General features: G+C 38.0%; 1 protein-coding gene across 3 annotated transcripts in view; it reads right to left on the reverse strand.

Annotated features, from left to right (window-relative positions):
- The window catches only part of HPRT1 (hypoxanthine phosphoribosyltransferase 1), a 32,113-nt gene that overhangs the window by 747 nt on the left and 10,865 nt on the right, over positions 1-20,501 (reverse strand). Inside the window, exons 3-9 of one of the 3 annotated variants that reach the window (XR_010939715.1) lie at positions 20,172-20,355; positions 9,782-9,847; positions 6,451-6,468; positions 4,293-4,375; positions 3,679-3,784; positions 705-751; positions 482-558 (exon numbers count right to left, since the gene is read on the reverse strand). Coding sequence is in view for 1 of the 3 variants with exons in the window: in XM_067722302.1 (XP_067578403.1) it covers positions 482-558; positions 705-751; positions 4,293-4,375; positions 6,451-6,468; positions 9,782-9,847; positions 20,172-20,355 (475 nt within the window). In the remaining 2 variants the exon portion in view is untranslated. Of the gene's footprint in view, positions 1-481; positions 752-3,678; positions 3,785-4,292; positions 4,376-6,450; positions 6,469-9,781; positions 9,848-20,171; positions 20,356-20,501 lie in introns of all 3 variants that reach the window. The other 2 variants (XR_010939716.1, XM_067722302.1) reach the window with 2 other exon arrangements.

The following is a 20,501-nucleotide window of genomic DNA, read 5'->3' on the forward strand; positions in this document are numbered from 1 at the left end:
AGTATACTGTGAAGTGAAAGGCGAGAACAGTACTTGGCATGTCTTCTATGAACAGTATTCTGCTGCAGGGGTTTTTACAAAACAAACGGCCTTCCTCATCTTCCTCACCCGCGTTCACAAACGCGTTCTCGGCACTCCTGCTTCCAGAGGAGGTGGTGGGTATTTGAAGGAGAGTGAATTAAAAGACTTAAACTAGTTCATTTCTCGCTTACTTATGATCACATCTATCATCTGAAATAATAATGGGACAGTTACTGTATATTAAACCTGTTCAACTGTTTAGCCAGCAAGATGTGTTACCCTAGCCTGGCCAAGTTACAGCTTTAAGGACGTCTGTACTTGACTACAGCTTTATGTGACTAATGGGAACCATCAGTCTGTTCAAATTATGAGGTGCTGGAAAGAGAAAACAATTCTTCCCTCTTATAAATTTTTATATGGGTTCTGAAAAATGAGAATGAGGAAAAGAAGCATTACTTACATTCAAATCCCTGAAGTATTCATTATAGTCAAGGGCATATCCTACAACAAACTTGTCTGGAATTTCAAATCCAACAACTAAAAAGAATCACATCATTTAGATACAGAAAACATCACTTTCAAATCTAATACGTGCAAACATTCTCTAAAGTGACTCTAAACCATTTCATATAAAACTTGTTGGGTTAAAGCTGGTTAAATGATTGACAAAGTATTTCACTTACAGTCTGGTCTATATCCAACACTTCGCGGGGTCCTTTTCACCAGCAAGCTGTTAATTATAAAATGTGACATGTGACACACGGAGACACTGCAGGGCATTACAAAAGAGAATATTCATGGTTTGCAACACGGTTTCATCTGCAGTTTAGAATACTATGGTCAGTTTTAACAAACCCAAAGAAACACTCTGAAATGGAGAGAGCTAAATCACAGGGCTCCCTGGGCAGGGGCAGCAATGAGTTCACACTATAGATGAGGCCCTCGACTGATCTTCACCTGGAACACGATGGACTGTTCTGAGAGCTGCCCCCTGACTACCCACATGCCCATCAAAGGGCAGCTACTTGGGGAGGATGAACGGGTGGGGAATGCCAACGAGCAAAGATGACAAGTAAAGGCTTTCAGTCCAAAATCCCTGGAAAACAATCCCTAAGCCACAAATGGTGTGGGAGAGGTGAGCATCACCTTTCAAGACTTCTAGTAAATAGCTTACAAAGAGGAATGTTAGCTTAAAAAAGAAGTAGCATGCTAAAGGAGCTAGTATTTGTTTTTGAGAGCAGAAACTGCAGGTAGGATGTGTCAACTCTAACGAAAGCTAATTTCATAATCCAAGTGCTGCCTGCTGAAATTTTTCAGCCATTAAAAAACCTGTAATGGTGCTCTGAAAGCCTTTACATATGATAAGGGCAGTCCCAATAAAACAAGATTTCATAACTTCCTAGATAAGTATATTAAAAGGACTGGAAAGGACCTAAAGTGATTCTCAACCTTCGCTGCACATTGGAATCATGTGGGAACATTAAAAAACTATATAAAACTCAGATACCCAGGCCATACCCCTCACCAATTACATCAGAATCGCTGGGGGTGGGACACAGATGTAGGTTATGTTTTGTTTTTTAAACTCTCAGATGATACCAATGTGCAGCCAAAGTTGAGAAGCACTGGCCTAAGCCTTATCCTCCAAGGGATCGTAGTCCAGGCAAGTCCCTTGAGATTCTCCTTCCAGTAATTAGAGGACACACTTAGACTCGGGTTCCATTTAGAAAGAAAATAACAAACCAATCACAGCAAAACCCCTTCCATCTACCTGAACTCATTCAGGAACAATCCAAAAAAGGTATCATTAAACTCAGTGCAAGCTGTACTAAGAGTTCAGGGGAACTCGGCACCTCATATTCCTATAGATCTCAATGAATTATTTTGAAATAATTGCAGATTCATAGGAAGTAGCCAAGAAAAAAGCACAGGGAGCACCTGTGTGCCCTCTCTCCAGTTTCCTCCAGTGAACATGTCACATAACTGTAGTAGATTACCACAACCAGGACATGGACATTGGTGGACTGACCTTATCCAAATGTCATCAGCTTTCTGTGCTCATACTTATGTGTGTGTAATTCTACGCAATCGTATCACACGTGTGGATTCGTGTAACCACCACCACAATCAGGATACAGAACTTTCCATCACACATGGCTTTCTCTTGCTACCTCTTTATTTATAGTCACAGCCACCCACCACGCCCTAACCCCTGGCAACCACTAATCTGTTCTCCATTTCTATCATTCTGTCACTTTAAGAAGGTTGTATAGGGGCTTCCCTGGTGGCGCAGTGGTTGAGAGTCTGCCTGTCGATGCAGGGGACACGGGTTCGTGCCCTGGTCCGGGAAGATCCCACATGCCGCAGAGCGGCTGGGCCCGTGAGCCATGGCCGCTGAGCCTGCGCATCTGGAGCCTGTGCTCTGCAACGGGAGAGGCCACAGCGGTGAGAGGCCCGTGCACCGCAAAAAAAAAAAAAAAAAAAAGGTTGTATAAATGGGATCATACAGTATTTGCCCTTTTGAGATTGGCACAGTTCCGTTGAGTTCCTCCAGGTCGTGTGCATCAGCAGTTTGTTCCTTTTTAGTGCTGAGTAGGATTCCATGGTAGGGTGGACCACAGTTTGTTTAACCAGTCACCTACCAAAGGACATTTTGGCTCCTTCCAGTTTGGGGCTATTGCAAATGAAGCTGCCATGAACATTCACACACGGGTTTTTGAGCGGATGTAAGTTCTCATTTCTCTGGGAGAAATGCCCAGAGTGCAGCTGCTGGAGTTGTATGGCAGTTACAGGTTTAGTTTCTTAAGAAACTGCCAAACTGTTTTCCAAAGTGGCTGCAGCACTTGACATGCCTGTCAGTTAATGGTTTTTTAATTTTTAATTTAACTTTTAAGTTAAAAAGCTTTCTAGTCATTCTTAACCCTGCTTTGTACTTAATCTTTTTAGGTATAAAGCACAGATACACATACATTGCATAAATAGATACACAATATATCTGTGATATTAAATTTAATGGCAAGGAAGAGATTAGGAAAAGAAGGTTGAGAAACAACCCACTTGGGCCACAGCCCCATCACTAATGACCCTCACACCTCCAGCTACAGGAAGTATCTCTCTCATGAGGCAGTCTATCTCAGTTTCACAGCATACTCCAGGAAAGAGGCACACAAGAATACCTGGAGGAGTATATGCCACAGTAGGTTGACATTTAAAACCCTGAAAGCATGTAGAGAAATGAGCAAATGCACTGACTGGTCTGCAGGAAACTGCTTAGTGCCCTAGAATGCATCATTTCTACACTCTCATCATGCCTGTCCCAAATCCATTTAAAGTAAAAACTCACTGATGATACACTGGCACCAGCTATCAGAAAAGCCCCAAAGGACAAACTGCTGACACACGACTCAGTAGAAGGCTTACTCTGATTCAAAGATGTTCGACAAATACTTTGATCCTTTAAAAGGGGTTTATAAAAACCAGTTAATCGTTTAGGAAATAAAAGTTAGATCACTATCTGACCCCTACATAAAATTGCAGATTGGTCAAAAATTTAAAAAAAAAAAGGAAAAAAAACCCCAAAACATCCAGGGACGTCACCTGACAAAAAAAATAGTAAGGCATGAACTCTGAGCCAGGTTGCCTGGGTTCAAATTTTACCTCTATAGTGATCCAGCTCTGTGCCTCTGGATAATTCCCTATGCCTTGGTATCCCCATCTGTGAAGTGGGAATAATAGTCTACCTCTGAGTTGTTGGCGAGTGAAACTATAATTAGGGATAAACACAGGTAGAACTAATAAGCCAAACAGCACAGGTAGGACCAGGAAGTGAGGCTGGCTTAGAAGAAAGGAAGCAGATATTGTACATTTTCAACGTGGCTACAAAACAAGATGCATCACACAGGACCATTACATCACTCAATTCCAGGAGCTCAGGATCTCCAGGGCCCACTCCTTCCTACCACCTCCTAACCCGTCTTTGGGATCCTTGGTCTCAGTTTTGCAAAGAGGCCCCAAATCCTCTGCCATGCTACCCAGGACAACTTTGATATCATTATTAGATTGGGGAAAAACCAAAGAGTAATAACATTGGGCAATAAGGTGACTGCACTGAAAGGCTTTAACACACGACAAATTATTTACAAAGGACACTTACTGAGTCTTACTTGAGATTATATTACTTTTTGGAGATAAGAAAATTTACCCTTACAAAGAAGCAATTAATCTTTTTTCAAATGAAGAAAGTATCCTATGTCAAAATGTTATTTACATACCTTGCAACCTTGACCATCTTTGGATTATGCTGCTTGACCAAGGAAAGCAGGGTCTGCATTGTTTTGCCAGTGTCAATTATATCCTTTAAAAAAAGAAAAGACATTTAAATGGTAAATAAAACTATCGTACCTTTAAATTCAGTCATCATATAAACACAAAAAAACAAAATCCCACGTATAACTGGAATAATGCCATTTTTTTTTCGGTGCAGTGATTCTCACAATTCATACTGAGATATTCTGGAATCTGTAAGTCATCTGGCTCTCAGCAAGAAGTAGGAATGCCAGTCCTCAGGGCTGGATTTTATAGGCACCAAGAGATCAATGACAGCTAATTTAAGTATATATATGCAAGTATGTACACACATATTTTATTAGAGAGTTGTGGTGCTGCCCTTCATTATAAAAGATATTAGATTTTTTTTTATAAACTCAAGATCAGGATGCTCCAACTCTCGGATGCAGGTGGTTAAGAGACCACACCAAGAAACACTGCTTTATACCATCTTAAAAGTATCCAAAGTATTAAAGTTTTACCATATAGAATTACTTTACATGAAAGTGAATCTTAGCTATTTAGTCAAAAGTAAGACATTATTCAAAACAAACCTATCTCTAATTGGGAAAACATTTCTTAAACCATAACCCTAATGCTCTTCAATGAAAATATTCTCTACAGATGGTATAAAGCAGCGTTCACAAAGTGGGGCTGTAAGTCATCAGAAACATCAGGGCTGGGGATTTGTGAAAAATGCAGATTTCTGGGCTGTGGTAGACAGAATTCTGTTGGCCCCCAGGACTCCTGCCCCCTGGTGTACACACTCAGAATCATCCCCCACTCCCTGAGTGTGAGTGGGACTTGCGAAATGATGGGGTTGTCAGTAGGTTGTGTTACACAAGACAGCTGTAGCAGCCTGCAGAGAGATTCTGCTGGTTTTGAAGAAGTCAGCTGTCATATGAGAGGGCCATGTGCTAGGACATGAGGACAGCCTAGCAAGAAAATGGGGCCCTCAGTCCTGCAACCACAGGAACTCAGTTCTGCCAACAACCTGAATGAATTTGGAAGAGTACCATGAGTCACAGGTGAGATAGGAACCCCAGCCTTGATTCAGCCTGATGAGAGCTGGGGCAGAGGACCCGGTTACCCTGTATTCGAGTCCTGACACCTGAAAACTGAGATAATCAGTGTGTGTTGTTTTAAGCGGCTTAGTCTGTGGTAATTTGTTAGGCGGCATTACTGCAGACAAAATGAAGCAATCTGAAGTGGAATTAGTGAATCTGTATTTTAAAAAAAGCAACCAGTTCCCAGGGATACTCATGTACACAAACCCTGTGAAAAGAGTGTTATTTGTTTATTTTTTAATCTATGAGCTAAAGTTCCTAAAAACCTTGGTAACAACAAAAAATGAATCAGGGGTTACTGTTGCTCTTAAGCCTTACACCATTTTACATAAAAGAGTAAGAACTCATTCTACCTGTGGGAATATAAAGTACTTTGATGAGTAATTTGGCAACAATAGTAAAATTGAAAACGTACAAATTCGAAAACCCAGTCATTCCACTTCTAAGTGCCTGTATCCAGAGGGAACTCACACACATGCACACAGGACAACGCAAAAGGATGCTCTTAGCAGCCCTGTTGTAGTAAGAAAAATTGGAAGCAAACTCCCTATTTGTAGGGCAATAAATAGGTTGATTTGTACACTGAAATGCTATGAAGGATTTTAAGGTCAACTAACTCTATATGTTTCAACATGAATAACCTCAAAACCAATTTTAAGTGAGAATAACAAGCTGCAAGAGAGAATATATACAGTGTAGCACTATATAAATTATCAAAAAATATATTTTGTATATGGTTATATATATGCAATAGAAGCATAAAAAGCATGGATGGGAATGATATGTGTAACTTTAAAAGGAACAAAAAAATTTCAAGCCAAAAAGAGAGGGGTAAGAAATATGCCAAAATGTTTCCACTATCCGGTAAAAGTAAATTACTAAATATTTCTTAGAAAAAAAACAATCTCACTCCCTTATAACACAAGCCCACCATTAAAACTGATGAAAAGGAATTTCTTTCCCTGGGTTACCTTTAGGACTGTGCATACCAAGTTAGAAAATCATAAACACTATATTAAAAGTATGTAAAACTTACTTCAACAATCAAGACATTCTGGAAGAAAAAGAGAAATGAAAATCAGTACAATGAATCAGACAGTGTTTCCAATTATAATTCAAGTCACATCATAACAAACTCTAAGGATTTATCCAAATTCTTGCTTTAAGCTACTTTACTATATCGAACTCTGATTTAAACAAATGGGCCATCTGTTGGGATTTGGAACTCTTTAATATAAAATTTTCACTGCAATGGAATTTTTAAAAATAAAATTTGACCCATATGTTCATTTTTTAAGAGTTTTCATTACTTAAACGGAGGTCTAATCTTGGGAAAGTCACGAAATTTCTCTGGGCCTCAGTTTCCCATGTGGAAAATGAGGGACTTCAACTAATATGTGTATTCCAACTCTAACATTCAAAACTATAATTTGTACAATAACTCCAAAATCATGCATTTAACTTACCATATGGAATCCAATTCAAAATGCATTTTCTCAGTAGGTTGAAATTGATCTGCATTTTCTGGATGTGTTCATATTCTTGGACTAAACTAAAAGATACCAATGCTTCCTCCCACCATAAACCCTTACCCCAATTTCTACCTCTCAGAATTTTATAGCTGTTAGAACGCTTAGAGAAAATACCATCTAACAATTACCTCCGAGGTAGAGAAGAGTCCTATATCTATTCCTGGGAATGAGGCAGCATTTCACATACTGGTTATAATCATTGTCACAAGAAGATTCATGTTATATTCCTTATTTGTAGTTCTCATTTCTCTATCACATACCTACAAGCATCAGAATTTTAATGTTCTATATACTCTTCTAAGTCAGTGGTTATCAAGGTAGGGCACACAAGATCCACTGGGTTGAAAGAAAAGAACTTTTTTTAAACCTCACCTTATGTAATCTATAATTTTATAACTGCATGCATTTTATAATGTACATTATATTACTACCATAGTTCATATGCAATTTACTCCTTTCCTCATATCACAACTAATTTCTCTCTTTTCAAAAGATATTGTAACCTAAATCTTTAGGAAAATTGAATATACAGTTGATGCTTGAACAACAAGGGGACTAGGGATACTGACCCTCCACACAGTTGAAAATCCACATATAACTTTACAGTCAGCCCTCCATATCCACAGTTCCTCCGTATTCACAGATACAACCAGCCACAGATCGTGTAGTAAGGATTTATTGAAAAAAATTTGGATATAAGTGGACCCACATAGGTCAAACCCATGTTGTTCAAGGGCCAACTGTAATCAATTAATGGACCAAATAATTGTTTCACTACCTACCATGTGGTTCTTTCTCAGCATTTTCTCTAACCCAGCTAGCACATCTGAAGGACATTTTCCCATCAGTGACTTTGGCTCACTGATGCAGCAATTTGCACCATGGGATGGAATTATAGTTTGAAAAGAGCACTGAATTATGAGACAAAGAAACTGGATTCTAGTCTTGCCTATAATACTAAGTAGCTGCAAAACCTTGTCTAAATCATAATCAAAGACTTTTACTACTATGAGGCTGAGAGATTAAATATTTGCCACACAAAATTATAGTATCCAGAGTATGATGTCATTAATGTTTAAAAAATAAAAGAATGAGAATTGCTACCATTACCGAGAGCTTATTTTACATCAAATAGCTACATCCTTACTTAATAAATGAAAAATATGAGGTTCAGAGGTCAAATGACTTGCCTAAAGTCATAAAAATAGTCAAGTGGTAGAGAATAGATTTGAAGAGGGGTTTTCAGGGTCCAAAGCCCATATTCTCAACCATAACTGGAAAAAAGGGGAAAACTATTCATATATATATGTATCTGCACACACACAGTATCCGCCAGAGATAAACTGAAATAGAACGTCTAAATAATCCATAATCTCACCACCAAGAAACAACTTCACCCAACTTCTGCATCTTGTTTTTTTCCCACAATAAATGTGCTTACTGTGACTATCATGAAAAGAAAGTTATTTTAGAAGCAGAGACCTTTTAAGATCACAGAGCTATGTAGTGGGACAGAGCCATTAGGTGGGAAAGGCAAGGTCAAATGGAATCACAGAGAGCTTTGAAGGCTAGGTCCCTTCCAGCACTAAAAACTGATTATAGGAGTAAGGGCTTTAAATGACTTCTAAATATGGGCAAAGCACGCTGAAAGGGAAGGAGGATAGGTCTGGCAGGAAGGGAAAAGAGTCAACAGATTATAATTTCTCCTTTGAAGTTTTCAAAAGATGTTGAGGAAGACAACATTAGTTTGGCACGACCCTGATATGGGACCATAGAATTTGACACAAGTGTTGCATGTTAAAGTCGCCTTACAGATACTCAGTGAAGTAAGCTATAAACATTAAAATCTAAAAACCAGAGGAAGAAAAGAGCTTTGGAGCCAGATAGACCTGCATTTAAATTCAAGCTCTACCACTTAACTGGCAGTGTGACTTTGGACAAGTCTTTCAACCTTGCTGAGTCTTAGTCTCCTGATCTGTAAAATGGGGATGATAATATCTACCTCAAGAGGATTCTTGTGAAGCTTTTATGAGATTATGCCTTTATATCTGGCACTGTGTCTATAAGCAAAAAAGTAACTGGCAGCTGCAAAAAAAAAGCATTCCATCATTTATCATTGGTTACTCAAAAATCATTTCAGTGTATCTGAAGAATAATATTGTAAATATTCAGGTATTTTAATAGCTCTATTATCTCAGCGAAATGTCTATGCTGGAAGAATTTTGATGTATTTTAAACTCTTTTTTGGGATTCCTTAAAATAACAGTATGTTATAACATACTAAGTGTTCTAACTACCAGAAACTGTTTTAAGAGCTCTACATGCATTATATCACTCAATCCTCTTAACTCACTGAGATGACTGCCAGTAGCATCATATGGGAGACGAGAGGTTAAATAACCTGCCCAAGATCACATAGCTACGAGGTACTGAGCCAGGCTTTGAATCAAAGCTCTCCAGCTCTAGAACCCACACTTTCAGTCACTACACTATACTGTTTCTCTATCTTTTAAGAAACTATGTGCTGTCTATTTTTAAAAAGAAGACTGTCTTTTCCCCCATATATTCCTTTGAAGGATCCCAAATTAGATTCCCAGAGAAGCATACCAGCAGTACTTGGCAACATAGACTTGACGTTTAATGTTGGATTTTGCTGCCTCTTTGCTATATGACCTAGAGAAAGATATCTAACTTAGGTTGTTTCCAAGGGTTAAATAACCCTTGTTTGAGTGCATAAATAACTATCTAAACTGTCTCTTGGTGATGGATTGAAAGCACAGTGTTACTAATTGACTTGGTATGGAATGTTTTTTTCTTCCCCTTCAAGATACATACCTTTCCAGTTAAAGTTGAGAGATCATCTCCACCAATTACTTTTATGTCACCTGTTGACTGGTCATTCTAGTTAAAAAAAAAAAGATAAATATATATGTATATCTTTCCATGTATACACACACATTTCAAATTATCAAACGCGAACTAGAAGATTTAAGAAGTTAGCTATCTAATGTCATAGCATTATGATAGTCTAAATGATACAAACTGTAAGAATTATGTCTCTAGAAATGAATGACTAGGTAACTTTCAACTAGAGATTAGTAAAAATTAAGAAGTTCTAATTGGTCATTACTGATTTGATGCTTCAAAGAGTCCTAAAAATGGGGTACACCCATTTTTGAGTGGGCAGTATTACAGAGGCCACCCATCTTCAGTCTCAGTAATTTCTGAACCACGAAAGAAGTTATTAGCATGACAGGTGTCTGGTTCTGGCCCTGGACCATTCCCATGAGTCAATCAAGTTGTAGGGTCTCGTCTATATCACACTTGACTCCAAAGATATTTCCCTCAAAAGTCTAGCTCAGGCCCAGGTCATCTTCAGCACAGTCTGGGAAATCGGGTCTGATCAGTAGTCCTTTAAAGCATACCTCTTAGGCTCCCAGTTTTATGCTATCACAGAATCTAGTAGAAACCCTTAAAAGAGTTTCAAAAGGGAATGCTCCACACCCACTGTAGTTGGTGGTGATAATGATCATAATTTGCTGTGCTGGATTCAAGACAGAAAACTGGAGTGAAAGAGCAGGTGAATGAAACAGCTTAGACTTGCCCTACCAGAGAGCAAACCATACCAAAGCTGTGGCAATTACAATGGTGCTGTACCAGCACAGTAACAGACAAAGAGATCAAGGAACAGAATAGAGCCCAGAAACAGACCCAGAAATATATGAGGATTTAGTATATGATAAAGATGGTATTTCAGGTCAGTAGGAAAAAGATGAATTATTCAATAAATGGTGTTTCATCAACTAGTAATCCATTTGGGAAAAAAATAAAGTATGATCCCTACCTCACAGCATACACAAAAATAAATTCCAGATGGATTAAAATCTAAACGTAAAAAATAAAGCCATAAGCAAACCAGAAGAAAACGTACAATATTTTCACATTCTCAGAAAGGTAAAAACTTAGGCATGACATGAACCTAAACTGAAAGAAAAGATCTGTAACGAGTATTTCTAGTATACATTGGGCTCCAACAATAAGAATCCAATAGAGAAATGGAGAATGAACACGAGTAGGTAATTCACAGAAAAGAATGTCATAACATATAAAATGATATCTGAGAAACAAATAAAAAACATGATTCTACTGTTCACTCATTCACACTGGCAAAACTTAAGTCTGATGATATATATTTTGGCAAGAGTGACAGGAAACAAGCACCCTTGTTGGTGGTGAGAGTATAAATCAGTACACTGTCCTTTGAAAAATATATAGCCATACCTATTAAAATTGTAAACACGCATGCCATTTGCCCCAGCAATCCCACTTCCAGGAATCAAAGCTACAAAAACACAAGTGTGCAAAGGTACATACAAGGATGTTCACTGTATCAACTGTTATAAAAAACAAAAATTGGAGACAACCAGCATGTTTATTAACAGGGAGCTATTTAAATTAAGTTCATCCACACAATGTAATACTGTGGAGCTATTAAAAAGAATCTGATAGGGCTTCCCTGATGGCGCAGTGGTTGGGAGTCCGCCTGCCGATGCAGGGGACGTGGGTTTGTGCCCCACTCTGGGAGGATCCTGCGTGCGGTGGAGCGGCTGGGCCCGTGAGCCGTGGCCGCTAAGCCTGCGTGTCCGGAGCCTGTGCTCCGCGGCGGGAGGCGCCACGGCAATGAGAGGCCCGCGTATCGCAAAAAAAAAAAAAAAAAAAAAAGAATCTGATAATCTATACACACTGACATGAACAATGGTAACTAAAAACACCAAGTTACAGAGCAATGTGTTGCCTACGGAACCATTTCTGTTCAGCATTTTTAAAAAGTTTCTAACTGCAATTACCTCTGAGTAGTGAGAAGGGATAAGAAGATTTTCTACTTTTATATATAGGCATACCTCAGATATTTCGGGTTTGGTTGCAGATCATCACAATAAAGTGAGTGTCACAATACAGCAAGTCACAGGAATTTTTTGGTTTCCCAGTGGACATAAAAGTTATGTTTGCACTGTACTGTAGTCTATTAAGTGTGCAACAGCATTATGTCTAAAAAAACAATGTACAATACCTTAATTTAAAAATACTTTATTGCTAAAAAGTGCTATTGTTTATATGTGTAATCTAAAAAAATGGTTCAAACGAACCTACTTACAAAACAGAAATAGAGTTACAGATGTAGAAAACAAACATGGTTACCAGGGGGAAAGGGGCGGGGATAAATTGGGAGATTGGGATTGACATACACACACTACTATATATAAAATAGATAACTAATAAGGACGTACTGTATGGCACAAAGAACTCTACTCAATATTCTGTAATAGCCTATATGGGAAAAGAATCTAAAAAAGAGTGGATATATGTATATGTAGGACTGATTCTCTTTGTTGTACAGCAAAAACTAACGCAACATTGTAAATCAACTATACTCCAATAAAAATTAATTTAAAATAAAATAAAATAGTGACGTCAAATACTGTGGAGGATGCAGAGAAACTGGATCACTTATACTTTGTTTATGTGAATGTAGAATGGTACAGCCACTCTGGAAAACATTTCAGCAGTTTCTTTAAAAATAAAACATGAAACTATGGTAAAACCCCACCCCACCCCAAATAAATAAATAAATAGATAAAAAATAAAAATGCTAACCATCGGGCTTCCCTGGTGGCGCAGTGGTTGAGAGTCCGCCTGCCGATGCAGGGGACACGGGTTCGTGCCCCGGTCCGGGAAGATCCCACATGCCGCGGAGCTGTTGGGCCCGTAAGCCATGGCCGCTGAGCCTGTGCGCCCGGCGCCTGTGCTCCGCAACGGGAGAGGCCACAACAGTGAGAGGCCCGCGTACCGCAAAAACAAAAAAAACCAAAAAACAAAAAAAATGCTAACCATCATGTGAGCCTTCAGTGAGTCTTAATCTTTTTGTAATGGTAACATCAAAGATCACTAATCACAGATCACCATAACAAATATAATAATAATGAAAAAGTTTGACCTATTGCGAGAATTACCAAAATGTGACACAGAGACATAAAGAGAGCAAGTGCTGCTGGAAAAATGGCATCAATAGACTTGCTTGACCCAAAACTGCCACAAACCTTCAATTTATAAAAAATGCAGTATCTGCAAAGCACAATAAAGTGAAGTGCAATAGGGACTCCCCTGGTGGTCCAGTGGTTAAGAATCCATCTTGCCATGCAGAGGACACCTAGTTCGATCCCTGGTTGGGGAGCTAAGTTCCCACATGCCGCAGGGCAACTAAGCCCGTGTGCCACAACTACAGCGCCCATGCAGTGTGAAAGATCCTGCATGCCACAACTAAGACCTGACACAGCCAAAAAATAAATATTAAAAAAAATTACTTAAAAAAACGTGAAGCGCAATAAAACGTGGTGCGCCTGTACTTCTAATTTTGTCATACACTTCTATATATGTGTCCGTATTTTATGGAGTGTTATTTTTGAAAATCACAAATGGGCCAACAGTATACAGTGTTGCAAACTAAACGTAAGATACGTAAGTATGACTACCAGTATCAAAAAACTCTTGCATATTACTTCTCATCTTAAGGAAATTTCAGACACCTCTTATTCTAACTAACTTAAAACCTAGAGTTTCAAAGACAGAGAATTAATAGCAAAAAAAAAACAAAAAGAAACAACTGTATGAAACCTGAAGCTTTCAATGAGAGCGAATCACAGTAGTAAACGATTTACACAGTAAATCAAGTTAAATAGCGACATCTTCTGTATAAATTTGGTATTACAGTCGACTTCAATTGACCCTTTTTTACAGAGAAAAGGAGTAAAGATCTGAGAACTGAAAAGTATGGAAAAAACCCTGTGATCCAAAGGCGATGGTGATAGGGTAAGAGACAAGAGAACTCCAAGCACGCAAGACACTGCTGCTGCACTAGATCTAAAACTCCATATTTCCGTTCGCCCCAAGGGTTTTAGCTTCGAGGTTCCTTTTTCTGGAAACACAGCCACCTTTTAAATGAAGGGTAATACAGAAGATTCAGTTAAGAAAAATGTTACAGTCCACTGTGCTAGAATACAGGTATAAGTGCCCAAATTGCATACAAATGGCACCCATGAATTAATTACCCCACCAGAGGATTTTCCCTTGCTCCCTCCCTTCCTGTCTATGACAAGCTTCCCACTGTATCCCTGCTGCATTTCATTACTGAGTGACTTTTATGTGCTTCATCTTTAAGGAGATGATGGGACTGGCATGGGAGAGCCCGATATGTCCTTAACTCAGAATGTCACTGTCAACTACATAAAATCCCCAGAGAAGCTCTTTGGGTCTACCAAATACATACCCTCCGTGTCTGTGTTTCCATTTTATCTACCTTTTCTCGAGTCTACGTAAAAAAAAGAGAAAGGAAATAGGAAGGAACTTTCTTATTTGTCTATCCCTAAAAATTGTGCAAACCTCCAGGTAGCAACAAGAACTGAAGCTTGGTATAGGAAAAGAGGAGAGAAAGCTGTGTGAAAACACGTTAATGAGTGGGCTGCAAAAGAACGGCTTGGAACAAACAGGTTGAGACCATAAGAAGAGAATGCAGAGAGGTTAATCACCAAAACTGGGCTCCCAAGAGGGTGAGACTAGGAGTATTACTGACGTAGGAAGTCCAGCCTTAGCACTTAGTGGCTTAGCGATATGTGCCTTCCTTTTTGCAGTGAACTTCAGATCATTCTTTAGGACCCTAGAATGGAGTTATGGGGAAACAACTGTTCCTTCTACATCCAGCTAGGTCCCAAGTCCACCACACTCAATCATATTTTCTCTTCACGTCATAATTTCAACCATCCTCTGTGTCCTTTAACTGGTCTCCTGTACCCTGATCAAATATCAACAAAAGTGAGAATATTAGAATCATGAACTTTTAGAGGTAGACTGCACCTCAGATGAAAAACGGCAGATATCCAATTTTCTAAAAATATATGCAGAAAATAATAAGTCTGGAAGGATATATGCCCAGGTAATAAGTCAATTTATTTACCTGTTATTTTAAACTTAAAATGTTGCTTTAAAGGAAAAAGAAGCTATTATCAGTTTTAAAAATGATGCTGATGAAGCAGGGCCCTTATAGATCATCTAATCCTGCACTATCCAATATAATAACCACTAACCACATTATTTAAAATTAAATAAAACTAAAAATTCAGGGACTTCCCTGGGGGTCCAGTGGTTACGAATCCGCTTCCACTGCAGAGGGCACGGGTTCAATCCCTGGTCAGGAAACTAAGATTCAACATGCTGCGCAGTGTGGCCCCAAAAAAAAACCCAGAGCCTCTGTTGCATGAGATATATTTCACAGCCTCACAGTCACATGTGGCTAGTGGCTCCGTACTAGACAACACAGACACAGAACATTTCCATCATCACAGAAAGTTCTGTTGGTCAGCATTGCTCTACACACATCAAAGATATCATTTAGTACAACAGGGTACCAGAAAAGATTGAAGTGTTAGTGCTGATATTTAATATCTGGTATTTTCAAGTACACTGTTTTCAAACCTTCAGAAGTTATTGCAACCTGTCTTCTTGTTTTTCATTCCATGTCTGGTTTGGGACTAGGATCTGATAAACATGTTCTATAGAACCACTCTTCATGGCCTAAAAGATAGTACCTTGCATACAACAGGTGGTAATATGTTTGCTGAGTGAATTAATCAATTTCCTTAATTTTAAAAAATTTGTTTATTTATTTATTTATTTATGGCTGTGTTGGGTCTTCGTTGCTGTGCGCGGGCTTTCTCTAGTTGTGGTGAGCAGGGGCTACTCTTCGTTGTGGTGCACGGGCCTCTCATTGTGTGGCTTCTCTTGTTGCGGAGCACGGGCTCTAGGCACACGGGCTTCAGTAGTTGTGGCACGCAGGCTTAGTAGTTGTGGCTCGCGGGCTCTAGAGCACAGGCTCGGTAGTTGTGGCCCATGGGCTTAGTTGCTCCACGGCATGTGGGATCTTTCCAGACCAGGGCTCGAACCCATGTCTCCTGCATTGGCAGGTGGATCCTTAACCACTGCGCCACCAGGAAACTCCCTCCTTAATTTTTTTTAAAAATAGAAGTTGTGGTTTCATGGGGCCAAACCTGACCAGTACCTTCATGTTCTACTAATCAGGGTGCTTACATAAAACCTAAGTTGTCCGACAAGGACTACATCACAGTGAAAATCCACAGGCAAGAGTTAGAAAGTATACTTTTGACTCTAGTTCTGTTAGTGTTTCCTTATACCATGGACAGTACACATCCCCATTCCTGCCAATTTAAACTGAACAAATTCTTTTCTCCATCCACGTCTATGGTCTTAGTTCAATAAGCAGGAGAAAGGCATAAATCACTTCACTTTCTTTATATAAATAGATAGATTTACAGAAGATAAGCTTTAGACTATCTAGTGTCAACATCAAAGTGGTACGTTTACATTTAACTTCAACTGTTCTGGAGAAAAAAGCATACCTTAAAGCCATTAACTAAATACATACAGAGAAAAGTGTCAGACCAAAAGCTACTGACCTCTTCTTAGACGAGACACTTTAAGAAACTACTCCAATATTTTCTGCATTTTTCTTCAACAAGCTCACTCAAAAAGTCAGTTTCTTACAAATAACAAATTGCTATAAAGTAATTTGTACCTTTGACATACTAAACAGATAGCCTAATCAAGCTACTAATCAAGTGACTTCCAAGATTAAGACTGAAACTTATAGCTTTCTGAACCTTGACCCTAACTGAGGAAAAATCCCATAACTGGCAAAATGAATTGTTTGCATGCAAAACTTCTGAAGAAATAATAGGAAGCCCATATTAGAGGATCCAAGTCAGTTAAAAGTTTTCCCAAATAAGACTCTCAGTTCTGCACAGAATTAAAGGCCTGTGTTCAAATTGAAGACCTGTATGATCCTGGGCAAGTCACTTAATCCCTCTGCCCCTCATTGTTCTCAAATGTACATGGAGATAATAATTCATAACTCAAAAGTTTTCTGCAAGATTTAAAATCCTAAGAAGAGGGACTTGCCTGGTGGTGCAGTGGTTAAGACTCTACACTCCCAATGCAGGGGGCCTGGGTTCGATCCCTGGACCAGGAACTAGATCCCACATGCATGCTGCAACTAAGGAGCCTGCCTGCTGCAACTAAAACCCGACACAACCAAATAAATAAATAAATAAATATTTTTAAAATAATAATAATGAAAAATAAATAAAATAAAATTCTAAGAAGAATTTCATTTTAACGTAAGCCATTTAGTCTGGACACACCATAAATCAGGTTAATTTCTCCTTTGCTTAGGGCCCACAAAAAATATTCCCACAAAAAATTTACTTGTTGGACAACGTTCCCTCTCGAGACTTCCTCATTTTTTTTTTAAATTAAACTATTTTAGTAAAAAAAAAAATTCACTGCAAAATTGAACTCACAACAGAGAAAATACATTTGCACACTTATCAACTGTGTCTTTTTTTAATATCACAGAGCCTTAGGGATAGAAAAGTCATTGAATATATAGTACTACATTTTATTGTTCTAAGATGTACATTCACATTTTAATACCCCTGAAACTGACATATTACAATCAACAGCAACTTACAACAATAACTGACAGCGTCTTCTTTCTTAGCAGTACAAAAAATAGTGGTAAATCTTAAAATCAGTGCTAAGATTTAATGAAACATGGTATTTGGAATCCCCAGGCAACCTGTCAACTAGGCACTAAGCAAATAAAATTCTGCCTAGCTACTCTAAGTATGTAAACTATAATGTGAGTGTATATACACAGAGAGAAAATTCTTCAAAATATTAGAAATAAAAGTGGTAGTGGAATTTAGGGTGACTTAATTCCTTTATAACTTTCCATGGTTGTATGTTCTTTATAATAAACATGTATTTTTTAATCGGAAAAATACAATTTTCATTCTGAAGAAAAACTAGATGGGGTGTGTTAATATTATTATGGCTCTTTATATATTCTGGGAACATTTAATAGTTCATGGAGCATTTCTTTAGGATAAGTACAGAACAGTTAATGTTTAATTCACTGTTTCAAACTGGTCAAGATCAACATGTAAAACTGCATTAACATCAATGTTACTGATGCTGCAATTTTAAATTCCCATTTTATGATTATATCAAATTAAATTGCCTGTTTTTTTATAGGCACATGTGAATATCTTCCACAACAAGCTGATGAATTATTAAATAGGGTAGAAATGTTACTTCAAATCAACAGAAAGTATATGGTTTTCCTAATTTCTATTGTTTAGTAGTAAATCTACACAGAATTTCACATAAAACAGAACAGATATTTTTTTCTCTATGTGAAAATTTACCTAAATGTTTGCTTTAATCATGTTGAATGTTCCAACGCTTTTTATCAGTTGAGGAGTTCAGCTTAACAATCCTCTAACATCTGAAACTAATAGGAAAAAAACTAGGACTTCCCTGGTGGTCCACTGATTAAGACTCCAAGCTTCCACTGCAGGGGGCACAGGTTCGATCCCTGGTTGGGGAACTAAGATCCTGCATGCCACGCAGCGTGGCCAAAAACAAACAAACAAAAAAATAAAAATAAAAAACAACAAACAGGAAAAAAACTAAAAGTAGAAAATGGAATTAAAATGTCAAAGTGTTTCTACCGCTTCAAAATTGCTCTATAACTATAAAATACTCTTAAAAATATTAAACTCCTCTCAGTTTTTAAATGAGCTTTCTTTTCAAAGAAAGAACATTCTGCACAAGTCCCCAGAGCAATGAAGTATAAGTCATAAAGTAACAAAATTGATTTTTATGTGCACATGTGGGGGGCGGGGGGGCGGTGCTTAAGAAGACCAAACAGAGAAATCAAGCCCTGGACTGTAAGCCCATGTTTTGCCTCTAAGCAACAACATATTAAAGCCTGGGCAGCTATACTGCCTAGAATTAAATCTTAGTGTAAATCAGCAAAATAAATAACTTCTGTTGAGTAAAAATCCAAATTTTGTATTTAAGCAAGTCTTTAATTCAAGTGAGACTCTGACACGTTAAAAGGAGCTTATGAGTATGAAGTAATGTCATGATATATGAGCACAAAGGGTTTTAACAGGATAGGGAAAATGTCTATGATAATGCTTAAATGGCTGTCCAATCACCCACAGGACTGATGAAAATGGAGAAAAGGTCAAAGACTTGGGTCAAATAGATGATTAACGAAGAGAATGGAGGCTGAAAGTTAAATGTAGATAAGTGGTCTTATGCTCAATGAAAATGTAAACATAAGCCAAGTTTCTACAAAGATGCACTACAATACTGATTCATGAAAGAGCAAAGATCAGACATTTATTCTAATCCTTGAAGAAGCTAGGAAAAATCCTATTTTTAAGGAAAGGAGTAACTCTCAGGAACTACAATGACAACATACAACCAGAAAAAAAGCAACAGTATGAAGTAATAAAAATCAAACATTCACACGATCAAAGAAATTGTGGATGATGAAATTCACGAGTAAAGATGACTTGGATTTTGATTCACCACAAAGTGTCAATATTCTGAAGCATTTGAGATTGTGTGACACAGACAAAGCGACTGTGACTCAAAAGTGGTCTTTTCAATGTGCTAATGCTCTCGCTCCATACGCACTTTCTAAGAGACAACTGTTGACCCACCTTATTACTCACACCTAACTCCAAATACGACTCCCCCTCAAGTCAATCTAGCTCCAGAGAGGACATCTGCCACCAGTAAGTACAGTCAAAAGAGTATATCCCCCAAGTCCCAAGAGCAATTCCGAAAACGGGTTTTTCAAAATCCAAAACAAAACAAAACAAAAGTAAACCAAAGAACCTTTAAAATAAGTATAGGCGACTAGTTTGAAAAAGACAATATTTACTTGGATATACAGTACTAGGGAATATATTAGAAAATCTCACTCTAACCAAGTAAAATGAACATGTAAGTATAGTTCGCAGAGCTTCAAAAACATACAGGAAAACCTACAGTTGCCATGGGTTTTTTTGTTTTGTTTTGTTTTTATTTCAGCAAAACATAGTCCTTCACATCAAATTAATGTTAATTTGAATTCATATGGTTTTGTTTTTATCTATTATGTAGATCAATTTTGGTTCTTTAGTTGTATAAGTTATAAGCTAATGGAATTTATATATAACCAGCTAAAGCTCATACATATAGGATACATATAATAAAAATGCCACGTTTATTTTAAACATGCATTAAATATACTTACACAGTAGCTCTTCAGTCTGATAAAATCTACAGTCATAGGTATAGATCTATCACTATTTCTGTTCAGTGCTTTGATGTAATCCAGCAGGTCAGCAAAGAATTTATAGCCCCCCTTGAGCACACAGAGGGCCACGATGTGATGGCCTCCCATCTCCTTCATCACATCTCGAGCCAGCCGTTCAGTCCTACAGAAATAAAATCAAGAATTTAATAGAAATTAAATTATATTATAAAAGGAACATTTAAACTTTACAACAAACATCCCTTAAAGATTAAACTTCGAATTCCCTGGCAGTCCAGTCGTTAGGACTCGGCACTTTGAGTGCCGTGG

This window comes from Pseudorca crassidens, chromosome X, assembly GCF_039906515.1.
Source record: "Pseudorca crassidens isolate mPseCra1 chromosome X, mPseCra1.hap1, whole genome shotgun sequence".
In the NCBI taxonomy this organism is placed as follows: domain Eukaryota; kingdom Metazoa; phylum Chordata; class Mammalia; order Artiodactyla; family Delphinidae; genus Pseudorca; species Pseudorca crassidens.